Raw genomic sequence first — 20,530 nt, 5'->3', positions numbered from 1 at the left:
CTTAATTTTTCCCATAAGAACCACCCTACTTCATGCCCTGTCTCTCTGTCCAAACACCAGGACAGCCCTCAGACCAGTCTCAACCACCCAACGGATTGACAAAGGTCCAAATATGATTCAGTGGAGAAGGCATTCTCTTGTCAACAAATTGTGTAGAAACAACTGGACATGCATATCCCCAAAGGAAAAAGATTCACCTGAACCTCAATACTGACTCAAAAACTAACTCAAAATGGATTATGCAACTAAATATAAACTATAAAACTAGAAAAAGTATAGCAGAAAATATAAGACAAAATCTTCACGACACAGTTAGGCAAAGTGTTCTTTGTTATCAAGAAACACAAACCATTAAAGAAAACATTGATAAATTCAACTTTATAAAAATTAGAAGTTTTTGCTCAACACGAGACAGTATTAAGAGAACAATATAAGCTGCAGATTGGGAGAAAAACAGGGGAAATGACAAATGTGACAAAGGGCAAGTGTGATAGTTACTTGCACGTGTCACTGTGACCGAGCACCGGGGTGCCGGGACATTCGGCCAAATGTGATTCTGGTTGTGTTCCAGAGAGTGTTTCACATATGATTAACATCGGGATGGGCAGACTAAGTGAAGCAGATTGCCCCCCTTAACGGGGGTGGGACTCATGCAATCAATCAAAGGTCAGGAGAGAATTAAGAGGCCTAATGGGAAACAAATGCTTTCCTGGGTATCCAGCTTTCCTTCCATCTTGGGAATTTCAGCCTCCATAATCTCAGAAGCAAATTTACATATGTATACACACACATATACATTTCATAGGTATGTGGCTAAGAGTGTATTTTTAAAAGTTCAGCCATGAGATGATTGGTGAAGCCAGCCAATGAATAAGGGTGTGTTCTATTATATGACTCAGTCTTCTTTTGTACACAATTGAACTTCTGCATTTGAAGTAGGAGGACAGGAGAGAGCAAGTCCACCTAGGATGATAACAGCTGAATTTCTCAACAGACACTTCAAAGCCCTAGGGGTTAACTTAGAGAGTCAAAAATCCCACCTATAACCCTGCCCCTAAATACCAGGGCTAGGGAACACTGTGGCCCTCAGGTGATTTTCTTTCACTGGGTCTGGGAGCCACACAAGGGCAGAGGGAGCAGGAAACACTATGCAAATCGAGGCCAGGACAGCAGGGAGGGCCTGTTCATGACAGAACACAGGTAAAACTATCCTCAGAAAGAGCATGTGGAGAAACACAGATCATGCCTGAGACCTGGTGGATTAGGGCACTGGCTACTGGGGAATTGAAAGGAAAGGGCTTCACGATGCAGAGGACCAGAGGTGCCAGTCTTGGAAACGCAGAATTGCTGGGAGATGGGGAGGCATGGACAAAGGAAGCATCCTCTGGAGACTCATGGTGAAGAGAACAAATGAAGTAACTGGCAGAAATTATAGGTCCTGGTAGAACAAAATAGAATCCCACAACGAGAACATACACCATGTATGTCCCGCAAAGAAGACAATAGCTCCTAAAAATGCAAGAAAAATCATTTTGGGCAAACACCTTATATCCAGTAATGCGATCCATGTATCAAGACCACGAGGAAGACTATTAAACATGCTAAACTCAGCGAGACCTGATTCCCTCATGAGGACTCTGTTAAGGATGAGTACCACTCAGCAAGTGATGACTGTGACATTCACTTTCGAGCAGCTCATGAGCATTAATATATTTAATTGTGGATCTAAACCAAAAACCAAGGTGTGGGCAAGATGACAACCACAGAATGTCACTGGTATATGTTTAGGTTCAAATACCATTATGAGAAGTGGCAGGTAAAGGAGGTAGGAAAAAGAAAACACATCATGTAACTGACTGTCATATGGAAATATTTGACGTTGAAAGTCATAATTTAAAATGTATAAACCAAATATTAGAAGTGTGTCTAGTTCAAAGGGGGGAAAACTATGAAACATTTTTAGTCAATATCAAACATGAGCTACACAACCCTTCCTAAATGCCAGAGGCACACACAGACACACACACACACACTCTCACAAAGAATATAAATATCTAGAACCAAGAAATGGAGTAAATGCATTCTGCTACATATGGTAAACATAGCCTACAAGGTGGAAGAGATTAGAAAATAAACAGGGAAATGTAAATGTTTTTATTAATTCACATCAGTACCCACCAAAACCAATCAGCATAACAAAAGATTATAACACTGAATGTAAAAAACAATCCAACAGTCCAGAGTGATAGGCAAAAGCTTTTAATTGTATAGATTAAAATAACTTTGGACAAAAATTAAAACTCAGGCAGAGAATGTTTTTTTTTTCAACAACACACACTAGCAAAAACAAAGGCACAGTAAACATTGAGGCAGAAAGTTTCCAGCGTAGAGATATGAATATAATAATAGACATAGGCAGGGATGATTAATAAATGATAAAATGTTTACAGGATGATCATCGGAATACAGGACATTTCTACTTTTGAAAACCACTTTCCCAAATACTTCATTATAAGTAAGGTGTCTCTAAAAGGGACAGATCTCCTAGACCCCTCCTTAACCAAGTAACCAGTCCTGATATCATGATAATGCTGATGGACAAACTAGACCTTCTCTGCCTGCAGATGGGCTGAGGTTGGAAACTCACAGCATTGTCTCTGCAGTGTTCCCGGCAAAACGTTTAGGCTGAATTTAATCATGAAGACATTTTCAGACAACTTCAGAATGTAGATCATTGAGCCAGACAGCTGATCTGTCCTCTATAAACAAGTCCATGTCACCACCATCAATGACAACAACAAAAAGATGAGGAAATATTTGGGGTTCAAAATAACTAAAGAAATGCAGCTACATTATCTTTTTACTTTTTTTGAACCCAAAATATCTCTCCTCCTTTTTGTTGTGTGATTTGTGGTGATATGGACTGTGTGAAGGAGACAGGTCAGTTGTCCTGCTCAGTGTTTTACATTCTGCAGTTGTCTGGTGATTACCTCCTATGAAACTCAGGCTAAGCGTTTTCTGCAAGAACATGGCATCGTTCATATCCTGCACTGGCAGAGTCCTGGATGACATGCTGTCTCCTGCCAGCGGCTCCTGACTCCTGTTCTCTACAGGATGGAATCGAGAGGAGCAGGGCTAAGGCCTCCCAATGCTGTTTGTCCATCTAGCTGTGGTCTTCCTAAGTACTGACACCAATTGGAGGCTGAAGGACTGTGGCTTCTCTAACCAAAGAAGCCTAGCGGGTTAACAATTGTCAAGAGCAGTTGGTGGTTCTGAAATACAATCCTCAGCCAAGGATCCCTCCTGTGTTACAGATGGATCAGCTAAAACAATTCAACACTGAAGATACAAAGAATGAGGTTAGGTTCATTGAAACCAGGGTAACACCTTTGGATGAGCTAAACACAAAGATGACACTGACCTTGAGCAGGTATAGAAGCTCAGAGACATGCCTGCAAAATGAAACCCCTGAGGAACTTTGTAGCTACCCAGAGATACGTGGTTCAAATTAAAATGTCTGACTGATCACTCCCGGCATGTGCTGCACAGTTATGTGAACGTGTCACACCTAACTTGGGTCCATTGTCTTCAGACTGAGCACAGGTTGCCACTCGCATGGTCTGAGAATAGGAATAGAGCCATGCCCACTGACCCATCCTATGTCTGGGCTTCCAAATGGAACTATAGTTTCATTCAAATCTTCACGTGCCTATAGGTCCTGCCTGCAGGAATGACATCTCTTGGCTTAGTAAGGGCTGCTTATTGTGGGAATATGACTCCCATCTGGAAGACCAGGTAGAGACTTGTCACCATCAAAGTAAAAAACCTATTGTCCACGTCAAGTGCGAAGCTGATGTGCTGCTCCTCAAATGAGTAAAACACACTTCTGTAGTGCTGGAATGAGTCAGGTAGTTCAAAGTACATTGACGGAGTCGAATAACATCTATCCAGTGAGTCCTGTAAGACTTCAGGCTCTTCCACTTCCATCAGCACACCGCTGAGCCTGGAAAAGAAGACAAAACTAAAGAAGCAGCCAGGGAAAATCAGACACCACAGAGCCCCACTAGATTTCAGAAGTAACATAAGGAAGTGGTTAGAAAAGAAAAAGGATAGATCCATTAATGAGGTAAAAAAAAAAAAAAATTATTGCCTTTATGTTGGGATAGAACAGGGCCAGGTAGAAAACAATGAAAGAGAAAGACAGAGAGAGAGAGAGACAGAGACAGAGAGAAAGTGAGCTAGTGAATTGGCCAGGTGACATACTGGTAAGGGAGTAAAAGGACACTCTGAGTTAGTGCCCTCATGACACACAGCAAACTGCGATCATGAAAAGAGTGAGCGCAATAGTTTTCCATAAAATATGCTCAAAATTCGATGCAGTGGCCATGAGAGTACAGCTTTTGAAGTATGGTCATCCTATGGTACGTTAGTAAATGATAAGGGGAGGAAGAAATGGAAACCGAAACATCTACTGCAATGAAAACCAACAGCAATGTTAGCAGGAGTCATTCAACCTTCGTTGAAAACATGAAATTGAACACACTCTTGTTTTCCCTGGACCTGGCATCTCCAGGTGTCAACACAGAATTAAGCATCCATAATTGCTCAAAGTTACCTGGGGCATGATGGGTCTTGGTCTTCTTCCACTTCTTGGTACTTTTCAATTTCTGCAATAAGTTCAGACATGGACAGACATATTAAGCTGGTTCTCCTACACACATAACAATCCACTGTCTAATCCTCACACAGGGACTTCAGGCTCCTCAGCATGAGAATAGGACACTGTGAGAGATATTCTTCAGGAGGCCTGAAGGCCGATCATGATAGAGATTCCTTGGTTTTTGTCCCAGAAACTGTGGGTAAAATTCCCTATTCTGGTAGATCGTTATCCCAATATCATTTGTCCCAAGTTTGTGCAAATGGTTATGCCATATTTTTCCAATCGATTTAAAGCAAATGCCCCCAAATGGTTGCTGGGAGAAAAACTGCAATATTCAGCCCTGTCTCATCAAGTACTCAGATTGTTCATGGTAGCGAGGATTTTAGACGCTGAAATTAGAGTGAAGGATGAAATCTACAAGATCTACAAAATTGAGACAAAATCAGAGTTGTGTGAATTTGTCACATCTGCCCAGATCCAACATCTTGAGAGTAGGATTAGGGTGCCACAGGCATGGCCTGAGACTAGGAAGAGAGCCCTGCTCACTGACCCATCCCTTGTCTGGGCTTCCAAGTGGAACTAGAGTTTAATTCAACCTACATGTGCCTATAGGTCCTCCCTGTGGCAATGACATCTCTCAGCTCAGTAAGGGCCACTTGCAGTAGGAATATGACCCTAACCAGAAGACTCAGTGGATCCTTATCACCTTCATAGAAAGGTACTCACCATCCATGTCAAGAGCCAAGCCAACACGCTGTTGCTCCAATACGTAAAAGGCACTTCTGTAGGGCTGGCATGAGTCAGGCAGTTCAAGATAACCTGAAGGAGTTGAATAACATCTATCCAGTGAGTCCTGCCAGACTTCAGGCTCTTTCTCAACCAGCAGCTCCCTGCTGAGCCTGGAACAGTGGGAAAAAGTAAAGAATAAGCCAGGGGGAATCAGAAACCACACAGCCCCAGCTAGATTTCATGGCTAACATAAGGAACTGTTTGAAAAGAAAAAGGACAGATCCATTAATGAGGTAACAAATTATTGCCTTTATGTTGGCATAGACTAGGGTCAGGTAGAAAAGGATGAAAGAGAAAGACACACACACACACACACACACACACACACACACACACACACACACACACACAGAGTGAGCTCAGTGAATTGGCCAGGTGACACACTGATGAGGGAGTCAAAGGACACTCTGTATTTGTGCTCTCAGGACACACAGTGAACAGTGATCATGAAAAGCATGGCCTCAATAATTTTGCATAAAATGTGCTCAAGTTTCCCTGCAGTCACCATGAGAATACAGCTTTTGAGGTATGGTCAACCTTCACTAGGTTAGTAAATGATAAGGGTAGGAAGAAATGGAAACCTAAACATTTACTCTAATGAGAACCAAAAAGCAATGTAGTAGGCATAATTCAGACTTGTCTGACAAGACAAAATCATTATTTTCAGCATGTACTGTTTTCCCTGGACTTGGCATCTCCACATGTCAACATCAAATTAACTGTCCACAATTTCTCAGACTCACCTGGGACCTGTTGCCTCTTGGTCCTCCTTTTTCACTTGATCCCACCGATGTCCTGCAAATAAATTCAGATGGGGCCTCTTACATTAAGCAGTTCTTCCTTGCACACAGAAACATTCCTCTGTGCAATCCTAACACAGGGACATCAGTCTTGTCAGTGTGAGAACAGGAGACTTTGAGATAAATATTCCAGTAGGCCTGAGGTCAAGTCTTGAGAAAACTGGCTTGGGTTCTTTCATGAGCCTTGGGCAAAATTACCCTGTTTTGGAATGTTATCTTCCCTATGTGCTCTGTCCTAAGTTTGTGTACACAAATGAGCAATTTTTTCCCCAATAAATTGTAGGCAAATAGTTCTAACACCTCATAGGAGAGATACTTCAATATTAAGCTTTCTCTCATCAAATACCCAGAATTTGATAGTTTATGAGATTGTGGACACAGAGATTTGATGAAGGGGTGCAATGTACCAGCTCTTGAGTCAAAATGAAACTTGGTTCTACACAGAAGCATCAGCTATTATGGCTTTTGTGGGTGAAAAGTCAGCCATTTATCTAGAAAACATACCAGGAACATGACGGACAGATAAGCTAAAACAAGCGAACTTAGAAGACACAGAAAATGGGAATAAATTCAGTGAAACCTGGGTCACATCTTTCACTGAGAGGTAGACAAGGGTGACACTGGCCTTGGGCAGGTAAAGAACCACACAGACATGCTTTGGGAACAAAACTCATACGGAATTTTGTAGCTGGCAAGAGACATTTAATTCAGATGAGCTGATCTGACAGACAACTCCTGGTCATGTGCTGCATAGTTTGGTGTGAGTTTGCCACACCTGCCTTGAGTTCAATGTCGTGACAGTCAGTCCAGGTTGGCACGGGCATGGCCTGAGACTAGGAAGAGAGCAAAGCTCACTCACCCACCCCATGCCTGTGCTTCAGACTCGACTCCAGAGTGATTGAAATCTACATTGATATATAGGTTCAGCCCACAGTGATGGCAAATCTCAGCCCAACGAGGGGCACAAGGCCCAAAGATTATGGGGTCTACCTGGGCCATGAACTGGAGCTTTATCACCTTCACAATGGAGTACTCACTGCCTATGTCAACAGCCATGCAGACTTGCTGTTCCTCTAATGAGTGAAATGTGCTGCTGTAAGACTGGTACGAGGCCAACATTTCAGGAGGAATTGAGAGAGTCGAATAACCTTCATCCCAGGACTCCTGGGGGGCTTCCTCCTCTTCAGACTCCTGCAGATTCCTGATGAGCCAGGCAGGACAGGGATGATAGAAGATTTAACCAACAGACATTAGACAACAAAACCTCCCAGATGATCTGATGGGAGACAGAATGGAGTGGTCACAGAAACCAAAGGCATTTTTCCTTCAAGAGAAATAAAACTATCCTTCCAAATACAGGGTGGAGGGTGACTGCTCTGGGGACAGAGCAAAAATGGGCAGCATGTGCTCAGTACATTTGCCACAGATGAGCCAACTCAGGGCACCTAGACTCTCCCTGTAAACTACCATCATGACTTGCAGCACAGAGAACTGACACAGGGCTTCAACTACTTTGCATAAATTGGGTTGAATTTTACATGCAGCATTCAAGTGAAGAGAGTTCTTGACGCAGTGCAGACACGGATCTTGTGTATTAAGGGCCCCATTTTCCCAATATTTTGATATAATATATTTACTTTTTCAATTTCTTTTCTTGCAATAATACTAGCCAACATACTACCAACAAATAGGAAGAAAGCATATATACACCTCTTCCTGGATTTAAACACATGGGAGAGAATAGGCAACACCAAGAAATCCCTGTTTGAGGGTCTGGAGTGGACTTCCAGCAAACTCCAACAGACCTGAAGCTGAGGGACCTGACTGTTAGAAGGAAAACTAACACACAGAAAGGAATAGCATCAACATCAACAAAAAAGACATCCACCCCAAAACCCCATCTGTAGGTCGCCATCATCAAAGACCAAAAGTAGATAAAACCACAAAGGTGGGGAGAAATCAGAGCACAAAAGCTGAAAATTCCAAAAACCTGACATCCCTTCTCCTCCAAAGGATCGCAGCTCCTCGCCAGCAATGGAACAAAGCAGGATGGAGAATGACTTTGATGAGCTGACAGAAGTAGGCTTCAGAAAGTCGGTAATAACAAACTTCTCTGAGCTAAAGGAGGATGTGCGAACTCATCTCAAGGAAGCTAAAAACCTTGAAAAAAGATTAGATGAATGGCTAACCAGAATGAACAGTGTAGAGAAGACCTTAAATGACCTGATGGAGCTGAAAACCATGGCACGAGAACTACGTGATGCATGCACAAGCTTCAGTAGCCAATTCGATCAAGTGCAAGAAACGGTATCAGTGATTCAAGATCAAATTAGTGAAATGAAGCGAGAAGAGAAGTTTAGAGAAAAAAGAGTAAAAAGAAATGAACAAGCCTCCAATAAATATGGGACTATGTGGAAAGACCAAATCTACGTTTGATTGGTGTACTGAAAGTGACGGGGAGAATGGAACCAAGCTGGGAAACATTCTTCAGGATATTATCCAGGAGAACTTCCCCAACCTAGCAAGGCAGGCCAACATTCAAATTCAGGAAACACAGAGAACACCATAAAGATACTCCTCGAGAAGAGCAACCCCAAAACACGTAACTGTCAGATTCACCAAGGTTGAAATGAAGGAAAAAATGCTAAGGGCAGCCAGAGAGAAAGGTCGGATTACCCACAAAGGGAAGCCCATCAGACTAGCGGCAGATCTCTTGGCACAAACCCTACAAGCCAGAAGAGAGTGGGAGCAATATTCAACATTCTTTTTTTTTCGATATGTATAGTCTTCCTTTATTATTTTTTGTGTGTATGTGTATATATATATATATATATATTTTTTTTTAATACTTTAAGTCTTAGGGTACATGTGCACAATGTGCAGGTTAGTTACATATGTATACATGTCCACATTGGTGTGCTTCACCCATTAACTCATCATTTAACATTAGGTATATCTCCTAATGCTACCCCTCCTCCCTCCCCCCACCCTACAACAGGCCCCAGTGTGTGATGTTCCCCTTCCTGTGTCCATGTGTTCTCATTGTTCAATTCCCACCTGTGAGTAAGAACATGCGGTATTTGGTTTTTTGTCCTTGCAGAAGTTTGCTGAGAATGATGGTTTCCAGCTTCATCCATGCCCCTATAAAGGACATGAACTCATCATTTTTTATAGCTGCATAGTATTCCATGGTGTATATGTGCCACATTTTCTTAATCCAGTCTATCATTGCTGGATATTTGGCTTGGTTCCAAGTCTTTGCTATTGAGAATAGTGCCGCAATAAACATATGTGTGCATGTGTCTTTACAGCAGCATGATTTATAATCCTTTGGGTATACACCCAGTAATGGGATGGCTGGGTCAAATGGTATTTCTAGTTCTCGATCCCTGAGGAATTGCCACACTGCCTTCCACAATCGTTGAACTAGTTTACACTCCCACCAACAGTGTAAAAGTGTTCCTATTTCTCCACATCCTCTCCAGCATCTTCAACATTCTTAAAGAAAAGAATTTTCAACCCAGAATTTCATATCCAGCCAAACAAAGCTTCATAAGTGAAGGAGAAATAAATCCTTTACAGAGAAGCAAATGCTGAGAGATTTTGTCACCACCAGGCCTGCCTTACAAGAGCTCCTAAAGGAAGCACTAAACATGGAAAGGAACAACCGGTACCAGCCACTGCAAAAACATGCCAAACTGTAAAGACCATTGACACTAGGAAGAAACCGCATCAACTAACGGGCGAAATAACCAGCTAACATCATAACGACAGGATCAAATTCACACATAACAATATTAACCTTAAATGTAAATGGGCTAAATGCCCCAGTTAAAAAACACAGAATGGCAAATTGGACAAAGAGTCAAGACCCATCAGTGTGCTGTACTCAGGAAACCCATCTCACATGCAGAGACACACATAGGCTCAAAATAAAGGGACGGAGGAAGATCTACCAAGCAAATGGAAAGCAAAAAAATGCAGGGGTTGCAATCCTAGTCTCTGATAAAACAGACTTTAAACCAACAAAGATCAAAAGAGACAAAGAAGGCCACTACATAATGGTAAAGGGATCAATTCAACAAGAAGAGTTAACTATCCTAAATATATATGCACCCTATACAGGAGCACCCAGATTCATAAAGCAAGTCCTGAGAGACCTACAAAGAGATTTAGACTCCACACAATCATAATGGGAGACTTTAACACCCCACTGTCAATATTAGACAGATCAATGAGACAGAAGCTTAACAAGGATATCCAGGACTTGAACTCAGCTCTCCACCAAGCAGACCTAAAAGACATCTACAGAACTCTCCACCCCAAATCAACAGAATATACATTCTTCTCAGCACCACATCACACTTATTCCAAAATTGACCACATAGTTGGAGGTAAAGCACTCGTCAGCAAACGTAAAAGAATGGAAACCACAACAAACTGTCAGACCACAGTGCAATCAAATTAGAACTCAGGATTAAGAAACTCACTCAAAACCGCACAACTACATGGAAACTGAACAACCTGCTCCTGAATTACTACTGGGTAAATAACAAAATGAAGGCAGAAATTAAGATGTTCTTTGAAACCAATGAGAACAAAGACACAACATACCAGAATCTCTGGGACACATTTAAAGCAATGTGTAGAGGGAAAATTATAGCACTAAATGCCCACAAGAGAAAGCAGAAAAGATCTAAAATTGACACCCTAACATCACAATTAAAATAACTAGAGAAGCAAAGCAAACAAATTCAAAAGCTAGCAGAAGACAAGAAGTAACTAAGATCAGAGCAGAACTAAAGGAGATAGAGACACAAAAAACCCTTCAAAAAAATCAATGAATCCAGGGCTGGTTTTTTGAAAAGATCAACAAGAAAACCCTGTTTGGCTAGTTCGCCTGGCTCATCTGATGGCAAGTTCCTATCTTGAGAGGACTATGAAATTAAAACCAATACAAGTGCCACAAATAACATACAACATTGTAAATCAGCACAATTTGTAGCTGGGTGAATGGAAGAAATAGTTCTATTCATCACTTCCTCATTTTCCCTAAATCTACAATCTCCAGATGTCACTACTGAATTAACAGCCAACAATTCCACAACATTACCTGGGAGACACTGGCCCTTTTTCTTCCTCTTCCTCATCACTTTCATTTTCTGTAAATAAATTCAGAGAAGCAGGTCACATTAAGCAATTCATACTTCACATATGACCAAATCACTGTCCAGTCATAGCACAAGGACATAACTATTCTCAGTGCAAGAATAAGGATTCTGACAGGAATATTCTAGGGTGCCCTAGATTAACTTTGGTGAGAATTAGATGACCCTGCTTTCCAGACCCACAGGCCAAAATCTCCCTCTACGTGTAGACCATAATGCCATATTCCCTGCCTGAGTCAAAGTTAAACAAAATTTTTTCCCCAAAAAAATCTCCAAAAATTGGTCAATTTTCTAAGAGTGTTGCTGCAATACGGACTTATATCACCAGATAACATGGACATTAAATGTTTAGAGGCATCTATACATGAAACACGACTGATAGATAAATTTGAACAACTCTTGCTTTAAAAAGAATCTGTGATTTGGGAGGCCAAGACAGGTGAATCATTTGAGGTCATGAGTTCAGGACTACCCTGGCCAATATGGGGAAACCCTGTCTCTACTAAAAATACAAAAATTAGCCAGACGTGATGTTGTGCACCTGTGGTCCCAGCAACTCAGGAGGCTGAGGCAGGAGAATCACTTGAATCTGGGAGGCAGAGGTTGCACCAAGCCAAGATGGTGCCACTGCACTCCAGCCTGGGTGACAGAGCAAGACTCCATCACAAAAAAAAAAAAAAAATCCATGATGCTACAAAGAAACATTGGATCAGCCATTGCATTGACAGGGTGGAGAACCAGGGTCCAGCCTTGCTTTATGGAAATATATCAGCAAAGTAAAGAAGAAAAGTTTCCGTCCTGATTTCAGGGTGACTGTGCAGCTAAGCAAGCTGACTTAAAGGAGATCCAGATGAAAGCTGAGAGCAGTGAAGCCTGGGGAACAATATTTCCAAATACAAAGGCAAGGCTGCCAGCTTCCTTAAACAGGCATAGAAACTCCATGGACATTGTTCAGGGACAGATGACTTAATCACAGATGACAAGAGATACTGAATCGAAGCTAGGAGGCCTGACAGATACTGCCTGTGCACCTCCTGCACTCAGGTGACTATGAGATTGTCACACTTGCCTGGGGTCGAGTAACTTGATACTGGGGACTGGCAGACAAAGGCATGACATTAGCTGAGAAGGACAAGAAAACTCCCTGATATCTGTTTAGAAACCCATCATAGTTTTTTATTCAAATGAATTTGTGTTTATAGAGCCTGTCTTCAGAGTTTATCTTCCTCAGCCTAGAGAGAGGTATGAGACACAAGGAAAACAGAGGCTACCTGGGATAATGTGTACAGCATCCTCCCATTCAACATGAGAGGATGAGCCAATGAGAGTTGAGTCGACTTTGTCTTCCTCAAATGTGATTTTGGTTTTCCTATGTGGCTGGTTGGAGTCATAAGGGCCATGGCTATTTGAACAAGTGATGGCACATTCCTCCAGTGAGTCCTCAGGGACTTCCTTTTCTTCAGCCTTCTGCAACTCCCTGATGAGCCAGGTGGGACACAGATGACAGAAGATTAAACACAGAGGGATTGGACCCCAGGGAGTCCTAGCTGGTTTTGACAGGCAGCATTAAGAGAGTGGTCCCAGAAAGCAAAATGGAGGTTCCCATTAAGAGGGAACATGCAATCCTGTTCTCTCTGCAACAGAGCATGGCTGCCATGGGAACCAGAGAGGAAGAGAGCAGCTGGTGTTCATTGCACTGGACAGATAGGAGCTGAGGAGGATGAAGACTCAGCTAACCCTGTACGGTACAGACATGACACTCGGCACACAGAGAAACATGACAGCTGCCGCACCCTGTGTCTAGGGTGGGTTATATTTCACATACTGTGGCCAAGCGAATGCGGGTTTTTGGCCCATCATAGATGCCAGAGAGGGTGTGCCTCCTAGATATTCTTCATATGTTACCATCCATTAATTGTTCCTGAGTATTCAGTGTTACCTGGGGGCAGACGATTTCTGCACTTTCTCAGCCACCTCAACTTGAACATCTTCATCGTCATCGTTGTCATTTTCTGTAAATACAGAAGTGTTCGTTCAGATATTTCCCACTTCACAGTCTGCAAGCACAGTCAGCCCAATGTGCAACAGAGACATGAACATCTAGGCATGGGTCACCGTTCAATTGAAAACTCTCATGTTTTATCTTTAACAGAATGCCCTGGCATGGTTTCCTGATCCATGAGGCAATGCATTTCTGATGTGGAGGGCCACCATCAAGATGTGGCCAAATACTGAAAAGACCTTTTGCTTCCCATATCACTGGAGGCTTGTGCAGCCTCTCTCTGGACGTTGGCAGCTGTCTCCCCCATCCTGCCAGATGTGATTCCCAGGCACAGGCTTGGTGTCCTGTCACAGTTCGCATTTCAAACCTCATTCTTTCTCTTAGAAGCAGACAAACTTGTCCCACAGTCCTCTATGCATCAGAAGATTTCAAGCCTCCAAGTGGCTTCTGCTGTGTTATTCAGGGACATTCTATCCATGGGGAGTGCTCCAGTCTGAAGCACTTCCTACCACGAAACGCCCCCACATAAAGTGCCTTCTCCAACATCACACGGCGAGGGGCTTCATCTCATTTTGGAAAGCAGTTTTAAGTGTTCCCACATTTGAATGCTTCAGACCCTTGCAAAAGACAATTTGTCTGCCACGGAGAGAGAGAAACTCAGGAAGGACAAGTCATTCACTCACTGACAGTTACTAAGAACATTGCTGAAAAGACAGCCTGGGAACCTTCATTCTTAGTCCAGAGCTCTTTTCACTCTAACAAGCCTGCTCCCATCGCAGCCTCCTTCCTGTCCTTTAAAACTAGACAGATGCTGCCTCTTACTCCAAAGACCACCTTCCATCAAGGGAGGAGGGACACTTGCAATACTGTGACCTCCAACCCCATGGGTTTCCCATCTCTGTTCTTACCCAGGAAGTCCTGGTCATGTCATGGCCACATAAGCTTAGTGGAAAAAAACACCACTGATACAACTGTCATTGTGAAAGTATGGAGGTCTGGAGTCTCTCATAAGCCTGGGGTTTTGGGTCATCAGGGCCTATGGACACCTTACCTGGGCTGAGCTTTTGGACAAGGTGCTGTGTCAGTCTACATCCCTCAGCCAGCTGTTCTTGGAGGTCCTGCCCCTGGGACTTGTCCGGCTCATCCGGAGTGAGGAGGGCCTGGAGATGCTGATTCAATGAGCGGGAGGCATCTCTCCCTTCCCGTAACTTCTCCCTTAACTGGGTCAGCTCTCGTTCCTGAGAGTGAACCAGGACTTTATATTGCCTAAGGTGAGACGGTAGAGAAAATTTAAGAGTGGAAAGACCTCCAAGCAGAAGGTCAGCACATGTTGAAAGGAATGACTGTGGCCAAGAGAAAGAATAGAAAATGGTTTACAGGCTTCCTCTGTATCAGAGAGGGCTCCTGCAAGATCCTCAATGATGTTCCATTCATCTTTCTCTTCTGTAAACAAAAGTAGGTGTCTTCCTAATTCCGTTTCAAAAAGACATCCTTTCAGTTCCTCACTCTGGCCATGGACATTTCCATGTGAAAATACACATAGTGCATCTTGCAGCCACTAGATACAAAGCCATGGACAGAAATGAGGCCAGGTGCAGATGGGGCGAATTGAAAAGACGAAAGAAGAAAAGAATGACAGGGTCGAGAAGGCAACATTGATTGAGTGAAAGAATGAGAAGCCGCAGTCAGTCAGGAGGTGATTCTCACTAAGGGTAAGTGGGGTGGTGATGGCACACCATTTTGAGTATACTGAATGCTGCTGGGTGGTTCCCACTCCTTTGGTTAATTTTGTGTTATGTAAATTTCACATCAACAATTACTTGTTTGAAAAAGAGAAAACAAGGCTCTGAGAAACAACTGCAACCCATAAATTTTTATTATACTTCTCTGCTTGATAAATACTTGTGTGTTGCGAGCCTGCCATGGCAATTCCTGCCCTTCCCCTGGCCCAGCTTAGCTCTTACGTCTCCCCACCAAGCTGCTGTACTTCAGAGATTTACACACCTGCTCCCCTGCCTGCCCCCATGGGGTCCCCTCACCTGAGCTCCTCAGCTTGCTTGAGCTGCTCTGCAAGCTTCTCCTCCCTGAACTGTCGCTCATTCCTCAGCATAGATTTTATGAGGTCTTTGCACTCTTCATATTCTGAGAAAAGACAGACACACCTGCCTCAGTGGAAGGCTGGACATGCTGCTGTGGTCATTGCCTACAGGGCAGGAGCCAGGTCCATCCCAAGGACAAAACTCTCCCCAGTACCAGGGTCTAGACAGGGATTTCCACATCTTTACTCTTCAGTCTCCTGACTTTCTGGCATCTGATCCTCCAAAATTTAGAGATGAAGAAAGAGAACCTCAAGGGCACATCAAGGAAGTTGACAAGATGATTCAACCACAATGAAGTGGAGTCAGAACTCACAGTCCCTGAGGTCTGACTCTGAATGCGGGGCCACTTTCCCAAGCCTTGCAGCCTCTCCTCTAAAACACTGCACTGGGGCATGAAGTAGTGATTTCTTGTAGAGTCGGGAAGGCCCCTAGGACTACGGGACGGATGGTTTCCCTTTTACTGGGAATTTCAAGGACAAGTATGCGAAAGATTTTAAAAATCTTTGATTTTTAAATCATATCTTCAGTTATGATTTTAAGAATCATATCTGAAGCATAAAGTGTGACACATAACACCATAAGGCCATGAAGGAAATATGCCCAAATGCTAATAAAGTTTGTGTTAATTTAGAAACAGCAGAATGAAGAACTAATAGATAGTGTTTACTCCGTGCCAATAAATGTTCTAGGAGATTGACAAGAAATAGCTCATGTAATTCACTGCAGCAATTTACAGAGGTAGGTATTATTGTAGTACCCTCTGAACAGGTGAGGAAACTGAGGGACAGACAAAACAAGCAACTTGGATGGAGCCCAGGAGACAGGCCCACGGTCCCTGCTTTGCACACTGCACTGCTACCTCCACACATTCTCAGGTGCGATCTTTCTTCCTCTTTAGGAACAAGACTCTGTGTCCCAGGAAGCAGGACTTCACTCTCACCAAGCTACTCTCTGCTTCTTATTCTTATTTTTATTTATCATTATTATTATTATTTTTACCAGTCTTGCCCTGTCACCCAGACTGGAGTGCAATGGCAAAATCTTGGCTCACTGCAACCTCAGCCTCCTGGGTTCAAAGGATTCTCCTGCCTCAGCCTCCTGAGCAGGGGTGATTACAGTCACCTGCCACCATGCCCATCTACTTTTTGTATTTTTAGTGGAGATGGGGTTTCTCCATGTTGCCCAGGCTGGTCTCAAACTCCTGACCTCGTGATCTGCCCGCCTCAGTCTCCCAAAGGACTGGGATTACAGGAGTGAGCCACCATGCACGGCCCCTACTCCCTGCTCTTGATGCTGTCACTTACAGATAGCACAGGTTCTATTAGGAGCAGACTCCTCTTGAAGCCCCTCAGAGCGGGTACTGGCTACTATCACCAAGTTCCCCTCAGAGTCACTAGAACAGAGCTTTGCCTGTTGGGCCTCAACAGAAACTTGAACTGAATAAAAGTTCACTAGTCTCAGACATTTAGAACAACAGACTAGATGTTATTTGTCTGCAGGATCTTACATGGTACAGAGAGGATTCTTGAAAACATGATTGAGCCTCTTGGAGAAAACAGGTCGTTCTGTGCCTGTGTTAGAAATCAATAACTGTGAGTTTAACTCTAGTCCCACCCCCACCTGATTGCAAACATGGAAAGTTGCTAAATACTTTGGTACCTCTCTCTTCCAACTTTAACAAAATGTTAAAATACCCATTTCTGTTTTCCTAGAAGTACGGGAAGAATGAAATTATTTTTGATGGAGAGAGCATTTAGTGTCTCAGAGAGAAGACAGGACATCATTCATTACTTTCGTGATGGTGAGCCTATAGATCTTACTGTATTTGTTCTGCTGGTTGGCCAGGAAGCAGGCCACTTGAGTTACAAAAAATTTCTCTTTGAGGTTTCTGAACTGCTGTTTCTTCTCTGCTAGCTGGGGGCACAATTTCTCGTTGATTTCTAGAATGTTCATCTCTGCCTTCTCGCTGGACCAAGGGCCGGCTGATAGCACCATGCTGACGTTTGTGGCAGAAGAGGTGGAGCCAGGGACTGGGGAGAAGAAACCCAAACATATGATGGGTTAAAAACTGGTGAAATCAAATAGGTTTAATCAGGACTGAGGGATGTCAGTAACTGAAATTCTTAACTTACTGTTGTGAAAAATGTGATCACTCCCCACAGCACTTTAGGATCCTTCACCACAAAAACAAGGTTCGAGGTGCCTGAACTCAGAGCTGAAAGCACTGCCAGTAGCTCAGACTCTGATAAGAGTGAGGTAGACTGTGGCCAGCGTGCCAGGTAACCGTCTGCAGTTGCAATAACAGAATTAGAAGGTGGGGGTGTCATGGAATCTTAGGAGCCCTGCATTCCAATTGCCCAGGCTTTGCTGAAACACAGGCACCCTAGTCTCACCTGAGGGTCACCACCAATGGGGATCATTCCTTCAGCATTCACTCTCAGTATTCGTGTACCCTTGTGACAATGCCACAGACCCGTGTCTTTCCCAATACATCTAAGCATATTCCTCACTGTTTATCTGTCTGTACAACATCATCAAGGCAGAAACAGTTTCCCAACAGGTTATATTTTCTTAATGGTAGTCATGAAGTCACCCCACCTGCTCTCAGTTAAAACAGAGCTTAAGGCTTTTCCACAGGTGTAAGATATCAAACTTTTAGCCTGCCCTGATTTCCTCTGGGTCTTCTGCAGTTTTGTCTGTATCCACTAGAAAGTGAATGAATAATTCATTTGTAAAAAATGTTGTCTTTCCTGTCTCAGTATTCTTCTTGCTGTTTCCCATTGTTATATTGATTTCTTTTTTCTCACTGGGGCACCATCTTTGCTTTTCATTACACTCTGGACCAGTTTGACGTCCCTATGTCTAGAGCTCTTCCTCTATGTGGGTTGATTTGGTTTTTGATGTCACTGAGCGCTACATTTTATACTCGTCACTTATGGATGTCATTCTAGTGTCACAAGAGCTCTTTTCAAGGTATCAAGTGATCAAAATCATTTATATAGAGATCTCCTGAAAACATGTGTGACCATCTATCTTGGGAAGTTTCATAAACCTGATGCTATTTTGTTGTTTCCATTTTGTTTTCCCATATACTGAAAAGAACAGGGCCATGAGCGGTTCTTATGGAATATGGTTTGATATATATTTTGTTCAGATGACCTAACACCATTGATTTTGGGTTGCATTCCACTAACAGAACATGGCAAGATCAAGGTTATGGTCATGGTTGGTTGGTGATCCTCAGTGTTGCAGTAGAAGGTGAGTTTGAGATGAGAGGAATGAGTAGGAAAGAGTGATCCCCTGAACCACCTCCTCGCTTTCTCAGCTTTCATCCCCACCTAGGTTTTGTGAGCCTGGAACTTGGGAGACTGTTCTGTAGCCCAGGTCTCCTAAGATTGGCTGCTGGACTTGCCTGAGTTGAGGGTGCAGTGGGTTGACCCTGGGCTGCCCAGCATTCATGTGGTAGTGAAGGAAGGAGGACTGGATCAATCCCATTTCAAAGCATGTCTCTCTGCACTCCACGCTGTCCTCCAATGACACTGTAAGGAAACTGCTTTAAGACGTATCAACGGCTTTAAGTAAATGTATTTTCTGGCATCTGGGAGACCTGACATTCTGTGTCATAATGAAAATCTGTCATGTTTCTTTATTTTAAAAATGATAAAACTGCAGGTTCACAGAGTTACATGGCTTACTTGAGGTCACACGGGGATGAGTTTTCAGCACTGCCAATAAAAGCAATCACATTAATTATTCTTAGGATCCATATAATTCAGTAAATATTCACATAATTATTTACTAGTTGTTCATTGACCAATTCGTACAAGGCATTTTGCTCAAAACTGTGCTTATATTTGGACATTGTATCTTCATCATAATCCTGTGGTAATGCTATTATCCGTAAGTAACAGGTAAGAAACCTGAAGAGGAGGGATAGCAAATCATGTATTTGGACATATTTCCATTTTTTTTTTTTTGGTTTTTGTGATGCTGGAAGAATGACCAGAATGAGTCATAGGAAGAGTATACATTCCTGTAGTATTGTCCAGGACAGAGGTGTGACCTCCTAGAGTACTGGGACCAAAATTCCCAAGTGTCTGCAACCTTGCTTTAACAGTATGGGAGATAACCTCTATCACCTGGAATTCCCCTGGAACTCTGGAATATACAAGAGAAGTATGAGACTTGGGTCTTCCCTTGGCTGTGTTTAATTCACTCTTCTATGGAATACCAATGATTCTCACTAAGACTTTGGCCTTTTCATAAGCACAATGTGCATTTTATGGAGAAGATTTTACACTTTGCTCTATTTAGAAAGAATAAATATGAGCAGTGGTTTAGGTTTTATGCCCTGGACTTAATATGTTTCTGATTCCTGTTTTGAGATTAAATTCTCATGTAAATAGAAAAATACTTATTATTTCTCATAAGGCCAAGTTTGTTATTAGTTTGAGTTTTTGAAGATGAAGCACAAACTTTTGATTTTATCTTTGTCTGTCTCTGTCAGCGCCACTCGTTGTCTCTCAGTATGACCTGGACTTGCCCCTGCACTTACCCTCGTCCTGCTGAACCATCTCCATGCACTGTCCAATTCCATCAGTGATTCGGGCTCCTCCCAAGGCTCCCTGAAAAGGGCACAGAGATCAGGACGTTAGGCACATTCCGGACACAAAGGCAACCCATACTGTAGAGTGGGCAGCTGTGTTTCCACTTCCCTAATATTCCAGTGATGTCCTCAAACTGAAAGGAACACTTTCCCTTTTTAGGGGTCTGTTCTTCATGTCTCAGTGCCTCTGATCTAGTGAACACAACTGTCCTGAATGTGAAAGAACTTGCTAAATTTCTAGTTTCTTGTTAGGTGGCTAAAATAGATTTATAAGACTTCCTTACTTACCCATGACTGCTGAAGTCTGAATTCTTAGCAGTACGATTCTTTTTCTTGTAAGGTCAGCAGCTTAGGAAAGATTGGCCATCTTCCTGTGCAAAAAGAGGCAAACTTCATTTCTACTCAA

The 20,530-nt window shown here is 42.9% G+C and overlaps 1 protein-coding gene across 12 annotated transcripts in view; it reads right to left on the bottom strand.

The window, feature by feature from the left end:
* Positions 1-2,243: 2,243 nt before the first annotated feature.
* Positions 2,244-20,530, bottom strand: part of LOC117979769 (neuroblastoma breakpoint family member 15-like) — a 49,902-nt gene continuing 31,615 nt past the window's right edge. For 7 of the 12 annotated variants that reach the window (XM_063601667.1, XM_063601668.1, XM_063601672.1 and 4 more), the window contains 13 exons: positions 20,413-20,495; positions 17,651-20,143; positions 17,339-17,548; positions 15,459-15,561; positions 14,471-14,685; positions 13,357-13,429; positions 12,689-12,894; positions 11,363-11,411; positions 7,287-7,450; positions 6,193-6,244; positions 5,387-5,559; positions 4,616-4,667; positions 2,244-4,003 (listed from right to left, as the gene is read on the bottom strand). In XM_063601667.1, coding sequence (XP_063457737.1) covers positions 3,760-4,003; positions 4,616-4,667; positions 5,387-5,559; positions 6,193-6,244; positions 7,287-7,450; positions 11,363-11,411; positions 12,689-12,894; positions 13,357-13,429; positions 14,471-14,685; positions 15,459-15,561; positions 17,339-17,513 — 1,506 coding nt within the window. In that variant the 5' untranslated portion in view covers positions 17,514-17,548; positions 17,651-20,143; positions 20,413-20,495 and the 3' untranslated portion in view covers positions 2,244-3,759. The remainder of the gene's footprint in view (positions 4,004-4,615; positions 4,668-5,386; positions 5,560-6,192; positions 6,245-7,286; positions 7,451-11,362; positions 11,412-12,688; positions 12,895-13,356; positions 13,430-14,470; positions 14,686-15,458; positions 15,562-17,338; positions 17,549-17,650; positions 20,144-20,412; positions 20,496-20,530) is intronic. The other 5 variants (XM_063601675.1, XM_055097008.2, XM_063601665.1 and 2 more) reach the window with 4 other exon arrangements.

The sequence above is a fragment of the Pan paniscus genome, chromosome 1 (genome assembly GCF_029289425.2).
Source record: "Pan paniscus chromosome 1, NHGRI_mPanPan1-v2.0_pri, whole genome shotgun sequence".
NCBI lineage: Eukaryota > Metazoa > Chordata > Mammalia > Primates > Hominidae > Pan > Pan paniscus.
Note: the sequence above shows the minus strand (reverse complement) of the source record. Positions and strands in the feature narration are given on the sequence as shown.